This window comes from Myxocyprinus asiaticus, chromosome 17, assembly GCF_019703515.2.
Source record: "Myxocyprinus asiaticus isolate MX2 ecotype Aquarium Trade chromosome 17, UBuf_Myxa_2, whole genome shotgun sequence".
Lineage (NCBI taxonomy): Eukaryota > Metazoa > Chordata > Actinopteri > Cypriniformes > Catostomidae > Myxocyprinus > Myxocyprinus asiaticus.
In genome coordinates, this window is record NC_059360.1 from 6,052,250 (window position 1) to 6,074,730 (window position 22,481).

Here is a 22,481-nt window from a genome sequence, read left to right on the forward strand (position 1 = left end):
TCATCATGTAGAAGGCTAAAATATCCTATCCAAGCTGTGTACATCCTTTGGGTGATTCCTTTAATAAAGGAAGAGTGTTTTGAATGTTGCTGCAGTAACATGTGTCAACATGTGGGTGGAGCAGTGCAAATGATCCTCACTATACATTACTACATTTTTTTTTTATTATTATTTTGTATTATTATAGCTGCTTAACTGTTGCAAACCTAAGAATTGTTTTCTTTACTAGCCTGTTTTTTACTACATGTTTTTAGCATGTAGTGGTCATCTTTCATATGAATATCTCTTTTATTTTCTTGTTAAAATCCACTACAACAAACAATAGACAAACTAAAGGCTCACAGATGTAGTAACGTCTATTTGCACTTTGTGTAATTAAGCTTGTTGCAAATACACATATTTGTCTTTGGATGGTTATGATTTTAATCGGTGTAATATGTTGATAACCAAGTCTTTACTATAGTAGGCCTTTACTAGACAAAGGGCTCGTGGCCAGGAGGGGAGGGGCGCGCCGGCCGAGCAGCTGTATGCAAATGAGACGCGACAAGCACGCGCCATACAGCGAACACGCGCACGCACACAATCTCATTAAAATGCCATCGAAGTGCATTGTGCTCAGTAAAACCAAGACAAACAAACTTCATAAAATGTTAATACGAACATGTTTTGAGAAAAAAAGGGAAATGTGTAAAGAACTAGAACGTATGGGAAAATATGTTAAATACTAGATGAGAGCAAATTTAGTCGGGTCTGCGTGCAACATATGAACAAAGCTTTAGATGATGTTGGGAACATTTTGACAACGCAATGAGAGATTGCATTACAACCTAGGGGTATTTCAATTGTATGTGTGTGTGTGTGTGTGTGTGTGTGTGTGTGTGTGTGTGTGTGTTTTAAACTCCACTGATGTTGTGATATTTATGAAACTGCAGGAGAGAATGGGAGCAGGCACATATCTCAATGCTTGAGCAATTATTTGACTTAGTCATACAGCAGCTTTATGCTAATGAGGGGAACAATGGATGAATACAGACCCGTGCAACACGTCTGTCCAATTATGCGGCTTAAAGAGAATTTCAAGCAACTGTTTCACAGAGTAAAATATAAGAACCGATGCTAGTTTTAGAGTTACTGAGATAAACTCATGCAACACATTGATTCTAAATTCACACAAATCGAGTACTTTTTAGCATTGTGAGATTTAGTATTGCATTTATAAACTGAAATTTTAAACTCTTTAAAATATAGGCAAAAAATAACAATGAGCGCCAGGGCCTCATAAAAATAGGTATTGTCAAAAAAAATTTTTTTTTTAAAATAATAATAAAATAAAATAAAGTAAAATGAGTAACACATGAACTATAGCGAAGAGTTTAAATATAGAAGGAAATACTTAAATACTGGCTACGTAATGCGTAATTATTCTGTGGGGCTGGTTGGAAATAGATTTCTAGCAAATTGTATTTACATTAAACGTGTGTTGCATAGTGTTACCGAATAACAGAACATTCTGGCCAAAGCTTGAATGTCTCGAGTCGCCTGGTCTTGGTGGTTTGAAGAAATGTAGGCTACTGACGGCTGACCCCTGGCTTGACCCCGAGGTCAGTGCGCATCTTTGATTGCGTCCAGCACGCGTCTCTCTTTTGGCCAGATTGCTCGTGTATCCCTGTTTCACAATGTAGAGGTCAATTTGCCTTTCAGTGGCAAAAGAGACAGTGACGGCTGGGCAGACGCGGCCATTGTGTTCACAGACGAGATGAGAGCCCATTCTGATGACTTCTGTATGCGTTAGATTTATACCGCGACTTAAACTGCTCAAAGACAGACGCGTGGCATTAGAAATGACAATGTCAACTAGTCCAGTGCCCGTTTGCTACAAACCCTACGAAAACCCAGAGTTATACTTGTAATATTATCACTAAGGGGTTTATTAAAGCAACACTAACTCAGATTTGCAAACCTGGGCAAAAAATGAAAAGCATTTGAGTTACAGGGCTCTAATATAAACTAGTGTAAATGAGCAACATTTAGTCTGCTTAATAGGCTATGTATATGTATACTTTTATTTATTTTATTTTTTTAAATAGACTTTGTTAGTACGCGCAACTACTGTGTGTTGAACAGAAATACTGTAAAGTGTTTTTCTAAAATTGGACGGCATAAAAAAAATCCCACCCGATTATTAAATAATTACAATTATCCATCAAAAGCACTATAAATGAAATTAAAAGTAAAAACGTAAAAAAGACACATTCTCCATCATAGACCAAAAATAAGGATTGAAAATCAACTTTCTTTGTCGAGTGCGTTTGAAATTCGGATGATTCTGATGATGGCAGTGAGTGACATTTCCTTCTGTCCCCTATAACCACGGCACGCGTTCCTTTCTATACATCTCACCCGTGAATAGAGACCAGTGCGCATTACTATAATAAAGGCCAGGTACATCTGCTCTGTAGCCCCCGGTCCGACTCTCAGCCCTCCCACGGGTAATTCCACCGAGATCTGCGCTTGTATCTGATTGGATGAGGATGGAGCGACGAGGGGCGAGAACAATAACATAATTCCTGCTTAAAAAGAGTGAAGCAATGCGTTAAGGAGCAAAAGCATCTCTCAGAGGGAGGGAGGGAGTCTGTGTCTTTGGATCATACACTGTTCGTCTTGTTGTGCCTTGTCATCCTCGCCTCATCCATCCGCCGACATGCCCAAAGGATTCCTGGTGAAAAGAAACAAGAAAGCTGCGCTCGTTTCGTACCGGATTCGCTCGGATGAGGATGGAGGATCAGCTCCAGAATGTCAGATCGCTCAGATCGCCCCATCCCCACCCGTGCCCAGCGCCTCAAAGCCGGACAGCATCATCGCAGCATCCCCTTTAGATGGAGCAGACGCGCCGGTGCCAGTCCACAGCGCAAAGCCGGTTCAGTTCGGAAACCCAGAGGCGGTCTACCAAGCTCTGTACAGCCCCACCCGGCCAATAAGCAAGGAACACGACAGGAAATATTTCGAGAGAAGTTTCAATATCGGTTCGCCTGTGTCCGCCGAATCGTTTCCGACTGCTGCCTCTCTTACCAGCCTGGACCATCATCTTCTTTTCGCTCCGGTTGACTTGAAAATCGGCACCAGCAACAGTAACCGGAGCGGAACGGCCAGCGGCGCGCACGCCCCGGCCATCCGAACTGGCACCAAAAGACATTCGACCTCCGAGACCGAGCGTAAAAGCAGCAAAAACCAAGCCAAGAAACCCAAAGCCATAAGGAAACTCAATTTCGAGGATGAGGTGACCACGTCACCAGTGCTGGGCCTGAAAATCAAAGAGGGACCCGTGGACTTGAAACCAAGACCGGCCTCATCCAACAACAACAACAACAAACCCCTGGGAGAGTTCATCTGTCAGCTTTGCAAAGAAGAGTACTCAGATCCGTTCTCTCTGGCACAACATAAGTGCTCTCGTATAGTACGGGTGGAGTACAGGTGTCCCGAGTGCGACAAGGTCTTCAGCTGTCCTGCCAACTTGGCTTCTCACCGGCGCTGGCACAAACCACGCGTCCAGAGCGCACCGAAAGCACCCATCCAACCCGCCAAGCCGTTCCCAGAAGATCTCAAAGACATGAGAGCAGACTTCACCAGCGACAGAGACTCCCCTAGTCCAGGTCTGTCTGAATCCGGCTCAGATGACGGGCTTTACGACTGCCAGCACTGCGGGAAGCGGTTCAAACGCCAAGCCTACTTGAGGAAACACATAATGGGACACCAAATGCTCCACAATCAAATAGTCGGAGACGCGTTTCAGAACGCAGAGAGAGTAGAAAGTCCTGATATCGTTCCCTCAGAGGACAGCCAAAGCCAGAGTCCACTCAATCTAAGCCCCGTGGACTGTCTCCTCTGTCCGGCTTGTGGAGAGAACCTACCCAACAGGGCGAGTCTGGAGCGACACCTGCGTCTACTGCACGACGATTCTCGGGCTTTCCCCTGCAAGTTCTGCCCTGCCACTTTCTACAGCTCCCCGGGTCTCACCAGGCACATCAACAAATGCCACCCTACAGAAAACAGGCAAGTCATCCTACTCCAGATGCCCGTGCGTAACGCCTGCTGAAGAGTACCAATGCATCTCCAAAGTCGCACCAATCTGTTCTTTTAGAATGATCTATTTTCATCAGATACATGAAGCCTAGAACCCTGAAGTATTAGTTTGGTCCTTATGAAGGTATTTTTCTAGAAAACCTTAAGTTGCACACATGGTAATGTAATAGCTCCTAGACCTAAGACATGTTCACTCATCTCTGTGGGAAAAGCCTTGAATTCACATGCTGCTCGTTTCACGTCTGTAGCTTTAATGAGGTATGTGAATTACAGGACTGAAAATGTTCTCTTTCCTCGTTCTGAAAAACAAAATATCTTGAAAAGTTTCCATTTAGTAGCCAGAAATGCCTTTAGAGAAATACAGCAAACTACTGCCTTAACAACTCAGTGTAATAATTGATTTTTTATTTTGAATGTCGGCACACAATTGAAACGTAATATCATGATGTAAAACTATTGTAATATGTTTATTCGTAATATTTGATTTATTTATGTATTTATTTATTTTCAATCGCTTTGTGTAAATGATTGTTTTGTGATACTGTTCTTTTTTTTTTTTTCCTGCGTCACATTGAAGTCGAATCGTTTTGTCAAGATCATGTCTTGGATGATCTCTCAAGTTTTGTGCGCTACCTTGAAACGTGAAGCTCTTATAGATGCAATCCTTTTCTACATATACAGCTTATTTTCCTAAATGTTTGCTACCTAGCGCTTTACATGTGCGTCTGTGTTGTCTACTCAAATAAAATATTTTCAAAATGAAAAAGCTTGAAATAGTTCATGCATACTTCATACAGTAAATGTAATGTTTTGTTTTGACCTTTTCAAACTTCAATGTTAAATTCAGTGCAGCCACACAACCCCAACAAGCACTGATAACTGTAACAATTTAAGTCATTTTTATAGGAAATTCATATCTCTGGCTAATATGCCCAGCAGATCCTCACTCAGTCTTTTCATTGAGACTTTCAATAGATGACAATAAAACTCAAATGTATTACAAATTACAACAGTAATACTTCTTTTCCCCACTTCTATAATATCACAATATACTGTATATAATTCACACTCAGGTGCTCTTTTTACAATATCTTGTCTAAAGCATTGTCCATGTGTAAACTGCAGCGTTACTGACTTTACATTTGCCAGTCAACATGCAAGCCCTACTTGATCAATACAATCATGTAGTTGGCCAAAGTAAATTCAGTTGAAATCATTTAAAGGATTTCAAACAAACTTTGTAATAATCAACACAGAAATGTTAAGCCTGTAATGCATTTCAACACAGGCTTTTTGACCATGGGATCAAACATCTCTAAAGAGCAAGAAGTGCCAAATCTGGTTATATTAGATATAATAAAATAACCCAATCAATGCATTATACACAAAATAATCACTGCGAGGGACAGAAAAAGTTTGCAGAACGAGCATCTGATTATTTAAACAATCAAATCCTGTGTACACATTATTATTTGTGTAAAGTTTAAGCTACATGCCTCTGTCATCTGTTTACTCATCTTCCTCACTAATGATTTTACTCCCATGCAACTACACTGTCACTTTTTACATTTTTAGAGTTCATTTGGGAAAAAAAAGAGAAAGAGAGAGAGAGATAAGTATTTAAATTGAGTTTTGAAAAATGGCCTAATCTTACATTTTGATGGGTCAGATTTCACACACACACACACACACACACACACACACTGGTTTAGCTCTTCTTATGAGGACTCTCCATAGACATAATGATTTTTATACTGTACAAACTATAGATTCTATCACCTAACCCTAACCCTACCACTAAACCCAACCCTCACAGAAACCTTTCTGCATTTTTACATTTTCAATAAAACATTGTTTAGTATATTAAGCAATTTGAATTATGGGGACACTAGAAATGTCCTCATAAACCACATTTATAGCATAATACACTTGTAATTACCAGTTTGTAACCTAAAAAAAAGTCCTCGTAAACCACTTAAACCTGCCCCCCTAAGTGAGGCCACCTGCATGATCTGTAGGTATTGGAGTGTGTGGACCTGTACTCCAGTGAGATGGTCAGGAGGCGATGGTTCTCCTATCATGGAGCAGCAGGGAAGACAGATGGGAGGGAGGTCAGATTACCCTCAGTATTCCCTTGGCTCCAGTGACAGAACAACCTCTAACCTCAAGCATCACCTCCTCCCACTCTCTAACACACAATATGTCCATGCATTCTCTCACAAAAGTAGAAAATCATAGGTGAATTCAGACACACAGATGTAACGCTTTGAATAGTTCTTCATTATATTTGTACAGGTCAAAAAACAGGTGTCAGGTGTCTTTGCCAAAATCAGTGGCTTATTCTATTGTAGTTTTATGGTTTCAGGGTCTTCAACAAAAATCACTTTATATATCAATGTGTTTCTTAATTTGTCATTGACATTTGCTGCTGCAAACACCAGTAGTTAACAAATAACATGTCCATGAACTTCTTATTCAAAAAGATTTATGGTTAAATATATATGTATACGGAAAATGTTTATTTAAGGTGCTAGAACTGGTCAAATTGACCTTTGATTCAACACTTTTATAAATCACCTAGCTTTATTTGCGGTTCACTTTGTCCTGCTGTAAAATACAAATTTACAGTACAAAAATTCCACATCTCTCAATTAATATGTGGTAATAAGAAAAGCATGCATGATAATAATACAAGTTTTTTTTTTTTTAGAACCATTTTAGTTGATGTACTGTATAGTGTGTCACACCACAGGAGACTGCTTGATATGTAATGTATTCAGGGTTGGAAAGGTTACTTTTAAAAAGTATTCCACGACAGATTACAGAATACATGCTGTAAAATGTAATTTGTAACGTATTCCGTTAGATTTCTCAAGGTAGGTAACGCAATCTAAATACTTTGGATTATTTCTTCAGCACTGGTAGATTTTTTTACTTTAAATTCCCATTAAGAATAAAAACTTTTACAGTACATCTTTGCCCTAATATTAAAGGTCTTATTAGAGAAAAAAAAGTTATGTTATGACGTGAATTTTTATTCATAGAATTCATTAAAAAATATAATCACGCCTGGTAGCAGATGCATGTAAAGGCAAAGAAATATCATTAGCATAAAGCTAAATGTTCATATGACAGTTTACACAAGGTTAACAATTTCTGCTGCTCCAAACTTTAAACCCCCACAGAATGTACACAATGGCATCCTTTTCTTATCGTATGTGGATTCTGTTCATAGAATGAGGCCGAAAATATATTATTTGTAGCTTTCTATATGATGTTAAAGGCTATATTGGTTAGCACTTCCTGTAAAAATACCCTAACCACATATATATTGACAAGTAATTGTGTATTTATTGGATTTATGCTTCATCTGTCAATGCGTTTCTAACAGTTTTTTGTTAAACTGTAGAAACATAATCTAGCTACTCTATTAAGCTCCAAAAGGGAAAGTTCCTCAATGGCATCATATCCAATGTAACTGTATTCTGATTACCAACTATTTAAATTGTAACTGTAGTGGAATACAGTTACTAATATTTAGTATTTTAAATACGTAATCCCGTTACATGTATTCTGTTACTCCCCAACCCCTAAATGTATTCATTTTAATGACACAAATAATAAACTACAAAAAGCCAAAGAATTAAACATGCTTCTATTAGTGAACCAGTGAATGAAAAAAAAAAAAAACTGAACATCATATAAACATGAATTTCAAATCTATTTAATGAAATGTTTCGATTTCTTCACATTTCTAGTAAAGATAAAGTGATTACTTTTTCTATTAAAAACAGTCTGATATGTTAACAAGTCATGATGAAACCTTCAAGCGTCTTTTTCCTCAATGTCTTTTACAAAGATTATATAACAGGCATTATTATATTTATATCCTTCAGAATTTAGAGCATTCAAAAAAACAAAAACAACACAATATGCAAGGCAAACAACAAAATCTACGACCAACATTTTGTCATTAAAATTGAGTTAGGCCAGTTCCAATAAGACTAGTCCCTGGCAAGGACTACATCAGTATGTTCAACCAGAAAACAGACAGCCCATTTCATTTCTGAGATACATTATGTGATGTAGCTCTCTTAAGTTACACAGGTAAGGTTGTGGCTTGGATTTGGGCTGCTGATTTGCATACATTCTTCAACATTTTTCATTCAGGGCAGACTCAAAGATCAGCTTCCTCTGTTACTTATCAGAAATGGGAAGGAAACAGAACAAAGTAACAGGCAAAGCAAGACCATTTAAAAGAGAATAACAACAAAAGAGAGAAGTGTACAGGTAAGGCAAAGTAGTGCAACGTGTCCTGTTGCAGCTTGGGTGGAGCTTACAGTGTGTGTAACACCTGGCCTCCATGGCAACCAGGCCGGGTCTCTACAGGAACAGAGAGGGGGCGGCGGGGCGTTGGCAAGCGCCAGGCTGCCGACTGCTGCGGGGAGAAAGAGTGAGTGACAGGAGAGAAGCGCTGGCATGCTGCTGGTACGGTAAAGGGCACTCAGAGAGGCACGTGGGAATCAGGTGGAAAAGGACCCCCATCCAGCATCTAATCAGACAGAAGCAGCTCTTACAAAACACAGACAATCTCATTCAATTTACTCCACTGAAATATAAGGGCTGATCACAAAAGACTTGTGCAGCTCGTATGGAAAAGATGAGGCTAGTAAGAGTGGGATCATTTAAAGTAAAGGGAAAACACAAAGAAAAACAACACAGAATCATTCCAGTCGGCAAAAGAGAAAGTACGGACAGGTATTACACAGGCACTGTTAACAGCTGCACCCCCCCCCCCCCCCCCCCCACACACACACACACACACACACACACACACAGTGCATGGCATTCAGGTTTACCTGAGGCTCTGGAGGCATTTTTATCTAGTTCCTCTATTAAGTCAGGTATACATTATATTACGATGGCAGATATTATATACAACATGAAAAAAAAAAAAAACATATAGGCCTATATTATCAAATCAAAATTAAAGCAATGTACATCCAAACACAGAGGGAAGAAAATAAACATCCATCTGCGCTATCTTTACCACCGAGTGCAAAATCACACCATCGTAAGAGAACATCGGAATGTTAAGAGTAGATTTACAGAAGTGGGACGTGCTCAATTCACAGATTAAGAATGACAGATATATGCTCCACTTTGACATAATCATTGATGACAGGAGTCTTTCATTGCATAAATCAAGCCCATAAAATAAATCACATGAGTAATTTAAAAGTAAATAACAAAAACAAAACAAGCTCATTGAAGTCTGCTTTAGGCCACGTCCACACTAATACGTTTTAAAAAATGCATTCATTTCTTTACGGTTACACCTCTCATCCACACTAGATCACCGTTAGCGTCACCGAAAATGGAGCGTTTAGAAAAAGCTCTCCATTACCACATTCTTTGGAAAACGACGACGTTAGGAAACTGAAAGCGAATTAGTGTGGATGTGGCCTTAGATTGAAAGATGTCACTGATTGTCCGCTCGGATATACACATTAGTATTAAAAGCAGTCTCTGAGAAAAGCTCTGAAAGAATACTGGGAAATACTCTTGAGCTTTTGAAAACAGAGGTCGTGAGGACTTAATCAGTGTTATTCGAAAATGTCAGTATTTTCTATAACTGGCCCAAAGTGCTGTAAGAACATGTACATCAGTTCACAGCACAAATATAAAAAATCTCCGCAGACATTTAGCATACTCCCATCAGTGTCATTGGTTCAGTTTTCAGTGTTTGACATAGATAAGACAACATATTTAGATAAGTTAGGACTGGTGAATCTTTACATTGTCTCCTCTCTAGACAATCTGGGGAGAGCATTACAGAGGCTGAAGAAAACTAGCTAATGCCTTGGGTTCCACATTTTCAACATTTTACCGGTCACTACGTCATAAGAATGTTTGAGGGAGGATATACTGATATGCAGTTTTGAATGTGTTAATGCAGACCAAATGTGGCATTGCTATCTAAATGGTTTCTTGGATTCAAGTGTAATGAATTTCACATTTATAGAATTGCTTCCAATTCTCTTGGCTGATAATCAGCTTTCAGTGAAGTTTAGATCTTTCTAAACTAATAGTGAAGCACCACATTATTGCGACAGCAGTTGCATCTTTCAATGATACTAAGCTAAAAAATAAGAAACAATTTAAAAGCAAAAGTTTGAACATTTGGATGAAAAAACAATATTCAAAACATATTTCAATTACAAGTATTAAAGAAACTACAGTTAAATATTACATTCATCCACACAGAATATTCCGAGTTCAGTACAAGTCAAGCACATTTGACAGCTTTTGTGACATTTTATTGATTACCACAAAAAAATATTTTCAACACGTCCCTCGTTTCTTTAAAAAAGAAGCAAAAATCGTGATTACAGTAAGACACTTAAAATGGAAGTGAATGGGGCCAGTCCACAAACTTTAAAAGACACAGTTTCAAAAGTATAGCCACAAGGTGTAAACATTATATGTGTTAACATGATTTTAATGTGCTAAAATCACTTAACATTATAAGAGTAAAGTTAAATCCAATATTACAATTTTGCTGCAATGAAGACACAATGATGGTAAACTAGAATCATTTAGAACAGATATTTGATCACACTAGAAACATGTTAACATGTGTAATGTTTATGTCATGTTGCTATATTTTTTAAACAGTGTGTATTTTATGTTAATAAATGCCTTACTGTATCCGTGAGTTTTAAAAACAAGTTGAAAATACGTTTTGTAGTAATCAATATTATGCCACAAATGCTGTCGATTGAGCTCAACTTGTATTGAACCCGGAATATTTCTTTAAGGACATTGCAATCTGACAGGGGTTGGTGAAGTGGTTATCGGTGAGAGAAAGTATTTAGTTGGAGGACTTGCTGATGGCGCTGGCTGAACGGCGGAGCTTTCCGGAAACCCGGTTCTTAGAGGCGCGTGGCATAGTGGGTGAGACCTGGTCGCTGGAGTCATTGGTTGTCACAGTAACACTGAGGTCAACGCTCGTGCTGCAGCTGAGGGAACCTGGGAAATGAGGACGAAGAGGACTGATATTACACAGAGCGTAGTATAAGCAAAGATGATACCAACATTCTTGCTTCAGAACTGACAGCATGCCATTACTGCCTTAGAGAACTGTCTCTGATAAAGGTTCACTGTCAAAAGTAAAAAGTCATTTAAGAAATATCAATCACATTTGAAAAATCTAATTGGCTTGTGAACATTGCAAGCTGAGAACTCAAAATTAGACATTATTAATAGGCTGTGAACCAATTTAATGTTCAGCAGTTGTTCTACAGATTTGTTATGTTTTTATGTAAAGAGCGGTTCCTTTGCTGTGGCAAAGAAATAGCCATGGTTAGAGAAAAAAGAAATGCCAAATATGGACTCTGCTGCCGATCTGAGATACTGGTACTCAAGAAAGCATCTAAATTAAACAAGCTTCCTGCTTTGTCAAGATGGCATCTGCTTGGCTATTTTCTTTCGTTCTTTTCGACCGTTTTTTCCTTTTTTTACGGGCATCTCAAGTTTCTGAGAGCAGATGGTGTGGGGAACATGCGCTCATTGGAGAGGACCTCCACACCAGGGCTTCTCTGAAAGAGGGGGAGGAGTGTGGAGAACAACAGTCTCAGCATGTAAAAGGAGGTGGGAAGAAGTAAACGAGCGGGGTGGTGTCCGTTCCAGACGTTCAGAGAGACTGCCACATACAGTTATCTCAGGATGGCTCAAGATGCCAGCAGAGAAGCTACACACTTACCCACAGGTTCCTCCTATCTAACGGTGACAGGGATTTCTGTCATTTACTAATTAAAATGACTCCTAGACATACATTTTGAGCTGGATCTGAATGCACAACCTAAATTTCAGGGTGACGGTAAAGATCCAGAACTCAAACACTGACAGTGACTGACTAACCATTTGACCATCAGATTTCAATCACTTAGGCTTGGTAAGGTGTGTGTACCAATCATGCAAGCACTGAGAATTCATTTCTTTATCAGCACCTCTCATGTGTTTTTGATGAAGATCACTCAAAAAGCATGTAGAGTGCATTTGCTTGTGTAAAGGAAAAAGTGTGAGTGAGAAAAATATTTTTATATAAACATTATAGGGGTCCAAACACAAAATATATAAATAATTATCTTATTATATTTTTTGAAATACAATTATATTTTAAATACATTATTTAATTGATTATATTTTAATGATACTTTTAACAGCATTTTATTTTCCATATTATATTTAAAAATTTGTATATATTGTCTATTGATACAGATTTCCTGATTCGAAGTTATATTGTCCATTTTGTTTACATATGAAAGAAAATTTTCTCTCAGTTAATGCCGTTAATTATACAGGGAACCTTCTAATTTGGTACATTATCAAAATATAAATTTGACTCATTTTACTTTATCATTAGTTTTTCCATAAATAAATATATCTTAAAATAATGTTATATTGCATGTTTTTTTATTTTTTTATATTTATTTATTGTTTACATGCATATTTAAAAAGTATAAAGAGTTCTATTTAAAAGTATTTACATTGATATGTAGCACAAGTGCTAAACCGGTACCTTCTCTTTAAAAATAGCGGCAGTTCAGCGAGCATCTCACAGAAGTGTTTTGGTTGAGTACATATTAACGAGAATGGAATCGAATGGCTTCTTTACCGCATCTGTGCTATTTTTGTTTTATCAACAACTGACTTGCTGGATATTATGGATATTAGAAGAGACATTATTCAATGACAAACAGATTTATTACACACAGATGATTTACTCACATTGTAGAGGATTGCACATAGAGTAAAAGATCGATCTTGGGATTTTCACAATCGACATCTGGATTGTTCAAATGCAGATCGCGATTAATCGGAAAATCAATATTTTTACCCAGCCTTAAAAATATTATATAAAATAAAGATGGAAATACTACATGTTCCAGAGGACAAAAATAGTGATTTTTCTATTTTGTATACATACATAGACAAATGTACAAGTGATAATATTCAGATAATTTTCAGAATTAGACGTAGGCCTCCATATATTGAGATTTCCAAGTATATAGTCATGATCTATGACAATATTCTCAGGTTGTGACATTTTACAACCAACTATAAATTCAGAATTTACACAGTTATTTTCTGTTTGGCCCCTATAATATATATGTATATAAGGTAAATGGCCCTTATTCCCATTGGCTCCCTGCAGCAATCCAAACAAAAGCGTAAGTGACAAAGACATTTTCCAGTAGGGCAGGTGTTAGTGTCAGATGTGGCCTCAGGCAAACAGACACACGCCAAAGGACAAAGCAACAGGAGAAAAGAGGAGGGGTAAAAAAAAGAGAATAAAGCAGAGACATGCAGGACAGGAGGATGGAGACCCATTCATGCTGCTACTGTGTTACGATTACTCCGGCGGTGCACTTGTGTCCATAATCAGAGTGCGCTCAGAACAGCCAGCCCCAATGCAGCTCTGTCTCTGTATTCCTTTAAAAGCTCCGAGCAGACACAGCTCATTAGTGGAAATAAAGAGGGGAAAGATGAGTAGACGAGCCGGGGGAAGGAGGGGAGGGGTCTCTGTGACAGAACGCAAGCTTCTGTTCAGACCAAGATTCTTACCTTCAGTTACTGTATTGACACCTGTATCAGACTTAATCTATAGGGGGGAGAAAAGACAATAGAGCAACATGTAAGCTGCACACCATTAAGGGGGATGTGAAAGAGTGTCTCTGTGTTTAAAGGGATTAAGTGAGAGAGGGGAGGTTAGAGAACGCTATTGAAAACATGTGCGTTAAATGTTACTCCTGAAGGGTGAAGGTAGGACAACACACACACATTAAAAAAAAAAAAAAAAAAGTAAAGTACATATATACAACATTGAAAAAGTGCTCTTGAAAGATTGTGGCTGTTAAGGAAAGCAGTAGGTGAAATACATTTCCCGTGCGGCCTATTCAGACTGGCCCAGTTCAGTTCTTTGTGATTTCTGAGAATGAATTTTTTTTTAACATGGTGAACAGAACAGAGAAGCTGCGGGATGCAAAATGTATAAGCCAAAACCTGCGATTTAGCAGCACTGGTTATTTTGAAAAAAGGTTTTCAAACTAAGTGCATTCAAATTGTGTTGCGTAACTGAAATGTCACTTGTCCAAAACAAAGCAAGAAGCTCTATGAGAGAATATTTCTAAACTGAGGTGATCATTTGACATTAGAACTGGAATAATGGTTTCCACCAGGATGAGCTGAGGATCATGACAATGTCATTTACAAAACATGGTGTTTTTGGCTGTCTATTAGTGAGATTGTAAATAACAAGAGCTGTGAAGACCTATGAGCTATGCCGCCAGTCTGTTATAAATTAGACAAACACTTCTCTACCAACCATAGTAACAGATAACCCCCCCCCCCCAAAAAAAACAAAAAAAAAAACACTGCCAATATTTATACATAGTCAGCTGACAAAACTGCCACTAAAACCAAAAACCTACACTACACTGACATTTTTCTTAAATTTGGGTAACACTGACACCAAAACTCTGTTCCAAAACCTTGTGAGATACCTACTGAGACAGTACTTTAAGAAATCATAAATGCACTGCCAATGTGAAGGCCGTTCCAATAATTATGCTGCCTACTAAGATACCTTGTCTGGTCAAATTCAGCATGGCAGCATTTGGCTGTATCCTTCACAGATAAAGCCATCCCAGAATACACTGTGATGAAATACTCATCCAAGAAGATTAGAAAAAAGAAGAGTAGAGAAAGAAGAGTTGAGAAAAATGTTGATTATAATTTTATCCAGATTTAAAGTTAACTTTTAAACATGCACCATTTCACCCAATATTTCTGTGTTCTTTGTATTTTTGGAGCTTATTAGAGTATCTTGTCCTTAGCTTAGCAACATGCTAACATCAAACTTAATTTGAATCATCTGCGAGCATTATGTGGCCTTCAAGTGGAGTCGGAAATATTGTATTTACGAGTTCCGAGCACGTGAATGACCAAGCAGAGTTGTATTTACAAGTCAGAAACTTGGAATTGGAGATGATACCAGAGTTGTGACAGTAGGAGCACATCAACATGAAAGATGATGGAAAACAATGGTCTTGCAAAATTATTTCAATTCCAGTGCTTTATTCCAATAATATCAATTTGTTATGACAGTACAAAAAAAATTTGACATTTGCCATCATTCACTATGTATTTGTTTTAGTTTGGTTTCTCCCATATTTTGTTTTCCAACTTGAATGTCTGACATATTGTAATAACAAATGCTCAACTTGAATGTAGGAGCTTCCTAGGGGTGCCCTGAGGTGCCTCAACAACTAGCGGTTGGTACCCAAGAATCTCTGCCCATCAATAGTCTACTATATCTTCATTAGAGTTGTCAAAAGTACGGGTACTTCGGTACCATGTTGCTACTTAAAAAACAAAAAAACAGATTAAACGATATCAGTCTTCTTCAGTACCAGATTAATGAAGAATTCAGTCCTACCATGACATCCTGCCCCCCTTGGACACCAATTTCATTGGCTGAAAGAAGCTGCTTTGGGTATTTGATTCGATGCCACATAGTAAATCCTACAATATCGATTTAAGATTTTCATATAAGCATGTCTACACGTGCTCTAAAGAGATATCATGTCTCGTGGTGAATGCGGTTAAACATGTGAATGTGTTAAAAAGGCCTGTTTTGATGCAAAATTACTGTAAACAGAGCCATTAATGTATTATGCGAATGTAAACAGACAAATAATAGACCTGCCGCTGTCTGTTATAGGACTATTATTAATATTAATCAAACAACAATACTGACAAGCAAAAAGAGAAAAGCACTCAATAATTCTTGGTTGGATAACTATAATATCTTTAATAAGCCCAATAAATTTATTTCTCTGTTTCTCAGTCAAACGCTTGACAGCATTAAATCAGTATTACTGTATAATATCCAATAAATCACACAGGAAAGACTATACCAATAATTCAAGTAATTTTATTTGACATTAAATTATTATTATTATTATTATTATTATTTTCAATTTCGAAAATTTGCTGCTGTTATTTAAACACTTGTGCACTGTTTACTTATTTGTATATTTGTTTTTCCTTTTATGTGAAGCAATGTTATTTTTAATATTTATATTAGTATTTACATACTATTACATAGTTAAATAAATAAAGGAGTATGCTCAATAGCATGTTTATTGATATTTCGGTGGTTGGGGGGTGGAGAATTTTTTATTTACTATAAAATGGTGCCATGGTTTTGAAAAGTTTGGGAACCACTGCATTGTTCGAAACTCGCATGCACATCATGTGATGTGGTGCACATGAGTGACAATTAACAGAGCTGCTGCCTATGTAGAGTATTTCAATAAAGTTGTGAGGTTACGTATTAGTTAGGATGCTGCCATAAAAGGTAGCTGTCTGTGTACACTGAAGCTGCTCACTATGTTTTGGAACACAGCTAAAGTTTTTGAAAGTCATCTATATATATATACACGTACAAGCACTGCTGCTTGTGGGGTTTCACAGCTTGAATTCACTATTTAGCTTGACAAGAACACTAAACTAGAGCAAACTATAAACTATACTGTCATAATAAAAAGGGAACATGCAGGTTGTATTGAAAAGGGAGAGACAGAGAGAAAGAGAAAGAGGGAGAGAAAGAGGGAGGGTTGAGTAACAGACGTGTGGGGCCACATGCCTAATGGAGGAAGCAGGCAGAAAAGTCTTACAGTCCAGCTTGGCCCATTTGTACTCCACGTCCCAAACCATCCCTGGCCAACGCCTGCCTGCTGTTATGGGTGAGATGGTGGTGAAACATGGGGCAGCATCATAGATGGGAACCCACACAACAGCTAAAATCCTACTGGATGAAGTGCCATTTTGAACGACACAGGGCCTTACAGGTGCTCAGTCTATAGACTGTCCTAAAAACACTAAAAATATTAGAACAAGAGCTTTTTGTGCATGTTGTGCTTTCTTTAATGGTTATAATAATATTAGCGTCCATATACTGTAAGTACGGTTGTGTGAGTAGGTCTGTGATATTGTACACTACCGTTCAAAAGTTTAGGGTCACTTACTCATTCTTTATTTTATTTTTCACATTTTAGAATAATAGTAAAGCCATCACAACTATGGAGTAATAGAAATGGAAATATGGGAATTGTGTTGTGACTAAAAAAAATCCAAAATAAATCAAAACTGTGTTATATTTTAGCATCTTCAAAGTAGTCACCCTTTGCCTAGAATTTGCAGACATGTACTCTTGACATTTTCTCAACCAACTTCTTGAGGTATCACCCTGGGATGCTTTTTAAACAGTATTGAAGGAGTTCCCATCTATATGCTGGGCACTTATTGGCTGTTTTTCATAATTATTATTTTTTTTTTTTAAATAAAAGTTTAGTTTTGTAATTAAATAAATTAATATGGTGGTACAATTATATTTTTGTCTACAAAACTATTTTCAAACATTTAAGCATACGCCTTCAGATCAAAAGATTTTTAATATTTCAGGTAAGTGACCCCAAACTTTTGAACGGTAGTGTATGTGTGTAAATCTAAGGGCATATCATTATGAATATATTTAATTAGTAAATATTGATCCATTTTCATCATTTTGTCTTTTAGTTTTGGAAACACACACACACACACACACACACACACACACACACACACACACACACACACACACACGTTGGTTTAGCTATCCTTATGAGGACCCTCCATAGACATAATGATTTTTATACTGTACACACTATAGATTCTATCCCCTAACCCTACCCCTAAACCTAACCCTCAAAGAAACCTTTTTGCATTTTTACATTAAAAAAAAAAACAAAAAAAAAAACATAATTTAATATGCCATTTCCCTTGTGAGGACCACTGGCTGGTCCTCACAACGTAGGTGATCTCAGGTTTGACTATCCTTGGGTTACAAGGATAGTAAAACCTGTATACACACACACACACACACACACACACACACACACACACACACACACACACACAAAGAACACAAAAAAAAGAAAAACTGGATAATAGGCATGACAACTCAGGTTAAAAACAAGAAAGTGCGAACATGAGACAGTAATTAGAACAAGTGAGAGAAAGACAGACAGAAAGGAGAAGAAACAGAGAACAAAAAAATTCTTAAGATGCAAAAGAAGAGAAATGGTCACCCTCTCTCTCTCTGCTCACTTCAGTTGTTGTGTCCCTAAGCTGTTTAGTAGGCAGCTTTGTGACAAGTCAACAGAGATCACCATAGTGATTTTCAACAACCCTTTGAGGAAATAAAATGGGCATCACTGTAGACATCAAAATGTCTGTGCTCAGCTTCAGTCATTCTGCAAAACTATCCCAAGGAATGTGTACTGTATGGTGCACTCCACACAACATCGGACACTTTTAGCACTGTGAACTTCTAAAACGTCTTGTTACAATATTTTTTCACACTCTCATCCATTTTTTTAATTTGTCAAGTAACAATGTCCAACAATGTATGTACATGCATCAGAGGAGATTTAAGTCAATTCTGTTCCTACAACAGTGTCATTTCCACATCTCAAATTCTGTACTGTGTTTAATAGAAATCGGTGGTGGAATTGACGTTAATGTAAATTACATTTATAATGTTTCTTAAAATAAAATCGCCGACTCCTTTGATTTGCTATGGCTAATTTCATAACTAATATTTTCATGTATCCTAAAGACAGAATTAAAACCTTTTTTTCACTGCTTTTTGCGTAATTTTGCATAATCACAAGTGATTTTTATCTTACATTTTCTTCAAACATCACTTGTCTCATATTTCATCTCAAGCAAGCTCTTCACTGACACTAAGTACACCAAGTTTTTAATTTTTAATAAATAGTTAAAATAATTTTCACACAATAAATATTGAAATGATTTGTTTATTTTAACTCTTTGTTCAGATTATCATAGTTTTCAACATGTAATAATTTGCATTTTTATAATGGATTGTCATAGTCTGGGACAAGGCAAAAAAAAAACGTAAAGTCTGTACATAAAGGCATTTGAAATACAAAATTATAAGTAAAAATTAGTAAAGTAAAAAATCAATAAATTATTAATATTACTTTTTAGTAAAAAAGATGACATCACTGTACTATATGACTGCTGTCCAGGGTTTTCATGCCTTTTGACCAATTATTTTCCATGACTCTGGATAATGCTTTTAGAATCCATTTTATTAAGGTTTAAACCACAAAGCGCAATTTCTAGCTGATAAAATATTAAGCGCAGAAAAAAACCAAAAAACGAATCTGGGTAGATGATGCATAACACGTCCATGAACTTTTGAACATCAAGATTTAAGGTTAAAATTGAAATGAATGTACTGTTTAAAGGGAAGTGTATATTTTAGGTGCTGTGACTGTAAACATTTAGTTTAAGATTCTTATTTATAATCACCTTTTTTGCCTTCACTAGTTCATTTTACAAGGTCCTTTAATTGGAGTTTAGCATGTCACACCTTTTCAACAACCCACATATTCACTACAGAAATGACCATGACTTGTCGATGACTTTTTAAGATTTTAGTCATTTCCAAGACATTTTAGGGCTCAAATCACAGTTTTAAAACTCCTTGATGTTTCAAGGTTTTCCATGACCGTGGGAGCCCTGGTTGTAACATGTTATGCATGTATACCTTTAAATGGATTCTGTCCACTTTCTGCCAGTTCTCCTTACAGTACTTCATGGAGTATGATATACTGGCCTTTCACAAACTCCTGCTTTCCTCTTCTGAATGAATAATAATCGTAGGCCATATTGATTTTATGAAGACCTTGACCTGAGGTATCCTAGCAGCATAAATCACCCTCAATATAGGCACAAGATACATTCGGTTACATATGTTTCACACATTTTACATTGTGAAATGACCACTTCAGAGATTTCAGTTTGTATACAGAAAAATTTGGAGAAAAAGAAAACTTGGGAGGAATAGGGGGAAGGAAGAAATTTTTTTTGTGACAGCAAGAAAGGAAGAAAAGAAAGGAAAAAAGGTGAAAGAAAGGCTCTTACCTGCACCTCCTGTTGGCCAGCAGCTGGGGGAAGGGGAGAAGACCTGGGCAGCAAAATCCTCAAAGGTCATGTTCTCCTTGTGGTTCTGAATGATGGCCTCCAGGTAGAGAGCCCTCTCTTCATAACTGAGAGAGCCCATAAAGGAAAATGACAGTCACTCAACAATTAATCATTAAAGGGTTTAAAAATACCCAACTACAGTAAGCAAAACTACCAATCACTGTAATTAGGCATTGTAAGACTAAGTAGATTGTAGAAACCATTGCCACCAATGGTCTCTACGATCAACTTAAGATTGCAATGCTTTTAGGTAACGCTGCCCAGACAGGTCAAAATAAAAAATGAAACCGGAACAACATCACAGGTAATGACCAACCTAGTCACAAGTCGTAGTAATAGAACGAGATGGTGAAATCAAAGGAAATTGTACGAGTTGGCTCATATTTTTACTTTCATAGAGAAAGGTACAGGAACCAACGAGTGATGCTTTTACAATTTTCCCTAAGTTGAACCCCCAACCCAAACCTAAAACTAACCATTAAGTCTAACCCCTTACCCAAACCTAACCATGATTTTAAAAGAAAAATCAATTTTGTGTACCATGGAAGAAAGAAAACATTGGGGCTAGCAAGGAGACGAGGGAAGCGTTTTACAGGTTGACATTCATCATTCATTTGTATTGCATACATTTCAAATGGAATAAGTAACCAAATTTCTTCACAGACGTTTTCTTTCTTAAAAAATAAAGTGTTGGATAGGAGGCTAGTAAAATTCAAGTCATACAATATCGTACGATTTTGCCATCTCATATGAATTATTAGGAGCCACATGACTGAAAAAAAGTCACTTAAACTTTAAAGTAGTGTGAACTTGGAAACACTGTCCACTCTTCCATGCAATACAAAAGGTGTTCCACAGAAGAAAGTCATACTGGTTTAGAAAGAAACGAAGGTGAATAGATTAAGACACAATGTTCTTTTTTGGATGAACGATCCCTTTAAGTATAAAATCTAAAACCATCTGTGTATACATCTATACTGTTTATATTCATATGTATTAAACAAAGTTTTGTGATGTCAAAGAAAAATCCATCCTTATGGTTTGCTTTAATGAAGGTTTTAAGGAATAATCTAATTCCATTTAGTATTTAAGAGCAAATGGAAAGTTCACGTAACAAACTTCTATCAAACCCTTGAAGCCATTTGTACTGGAACCATTACACACATGGTGAGCGTGGCCTGTTCAGTTACAGCTACAGTCCGTTAACCGTCCAAACAAATGCAGGAGCAGGTGTGTCTGCCTCGACACTCTGCTCACACGCAAACACACCAACGCAAGCCTGGCCAATCAATCAACAACTAATACAAGTATACAATCTGACTGTACTGGTGTATTTATATGTATTTACTAAAGGGTGTGTGTGCTCTAATGTCTAATGAATAGGTTGCGGAGTGGAGGCAGAGGCCTTCCACGGCCACATGCATGCCTGCTGAAATTCTGGAGGGCCCTACTGATGCCATTCCCATCTCATTAGGGAAGCTGCATATTCTGCCAGGCGCTAGGCTGTTGCCAAGGCCTCTGCACTCCATCATGACCATGCTGGCTGCTGCGTACCATTCTGTGTTTGAGCGAGCCAGTGTGTGTATGTGTGTGTGCGCCACGTGCCGGCGCAGCAGGGGCCAAGGCAACCGTGACAAATTGTTGAAAAGGTCCGTCTGAACCCAGCACTGACATGCACCTGAGCCTGAGGGCTGCACACAAGGAGGGAGCAATCTGCTTCACTTCTGTACGCTTTTCAGCTAAAAACATGCAGAGGGTGGGAGGGGGCACATATCTGCAAAAAAAAGTTTACAATGTAGTCTAGATAAGGGGTTCCTAAACTTTTTTTTTCAGCTGAACCCCTTTGACCTAAATTATTCACTAAAAGTACCCCTTGATATTTTATGTTAATCTAACGTCTTTGCACAATTTTTTCTTATTATTGTTATATTTTAAAGAACCTTTATTGAATTAATTGTTCTTTTCTTATAATATTTATACAATTTATTTCATTTAATTCACCACTGGCATTTCTATCCCAATCAGAGAATGCACAACATATAATCATTACTCATCACAGTAATAATCTTAACAACAGAAAACTTTTTTTTATCTGTAATATCTGTTTTCATTTCCCTGATAATTTCATAAACGTACGTCATTCCATTTATGCATTTACTATAGCTGTCGTGTTAATGCACGCAATTAATGTCAAATTTTTAACTCGTACATTTTTTTATTAACACATTCACCAATTTGACATTCGATTTTGACATGTTATTCAGCTCTGTGTGACA

General features: G+C 37.4%; 2 protein-coding genes across 6 annotated transcripts in view; one reads left to right on the forward strand and one right to left on the reverse strand.

The window, feature by feature from the left end:
- Positions 1–2,520: 2,520 nt before the first annotated feature.
- Positions 2,521–4,814, forward strand: insm1b (insulinoma-associated 1b). Its single transcript, XM_051722435.1, has one exon. The coding sequence runs from the start codon at positions 2,702–2,704 to the stop codon at positions 4,091–4,093; it is 1,392 nt and encodes a 463-aa protein (XP_051578395.1). The 5' UTR covers positions 2,521–2,701; the 3' UTR covers positions 4,094–4,814.
- Positions 4,815–7,718: 2,904 nt separating this feature from the next.
- The window catches only part of ralgapa2 (Ral GTPase activating protein catalytic subunit alpha 2), a 288,715-nt gene continuing 273,952 nt past the window's right edge, over positions 7,719–22,481 (reverse strand). For 3 of the 5 annotated variants that reach the window (XM_051722406.1, XM_051722405.1, XM_051722403.1), the window contains 2 exons: positions 20,146–20,270; positions 7,719–11,112 (listed from right to left, as the gene is read on the reverse strand). In XM_051722406.1, coding sequence (XP_051578366.1) covers positions 10,955–11,112; positions 20,146–20,270 — 283 coding nt within the window. In that variant the 3' untranslated portion in view covers positions 7,719–10,954. Of the gene's footprint in view, positions 11,113–13,710; positions 13,748–16,826; positions 16,887–20,145; positions 20,271–22,481 lie in introns of all 5 variants that reach the window. The other 2 variants (XM_051722404.1, XM_051722408.1) reach the window with 2 other exon arrangements.

What these genes read in the sequence shown, in the direction of transcription:
- insm1b (XM_051722435.1), top strand. Translation starts at nt 2,702, where the DNA reads ATGCCCAAAGGATTCCTGGTGAAAAGAAACAAGAAAGCTGCGCTCGTT.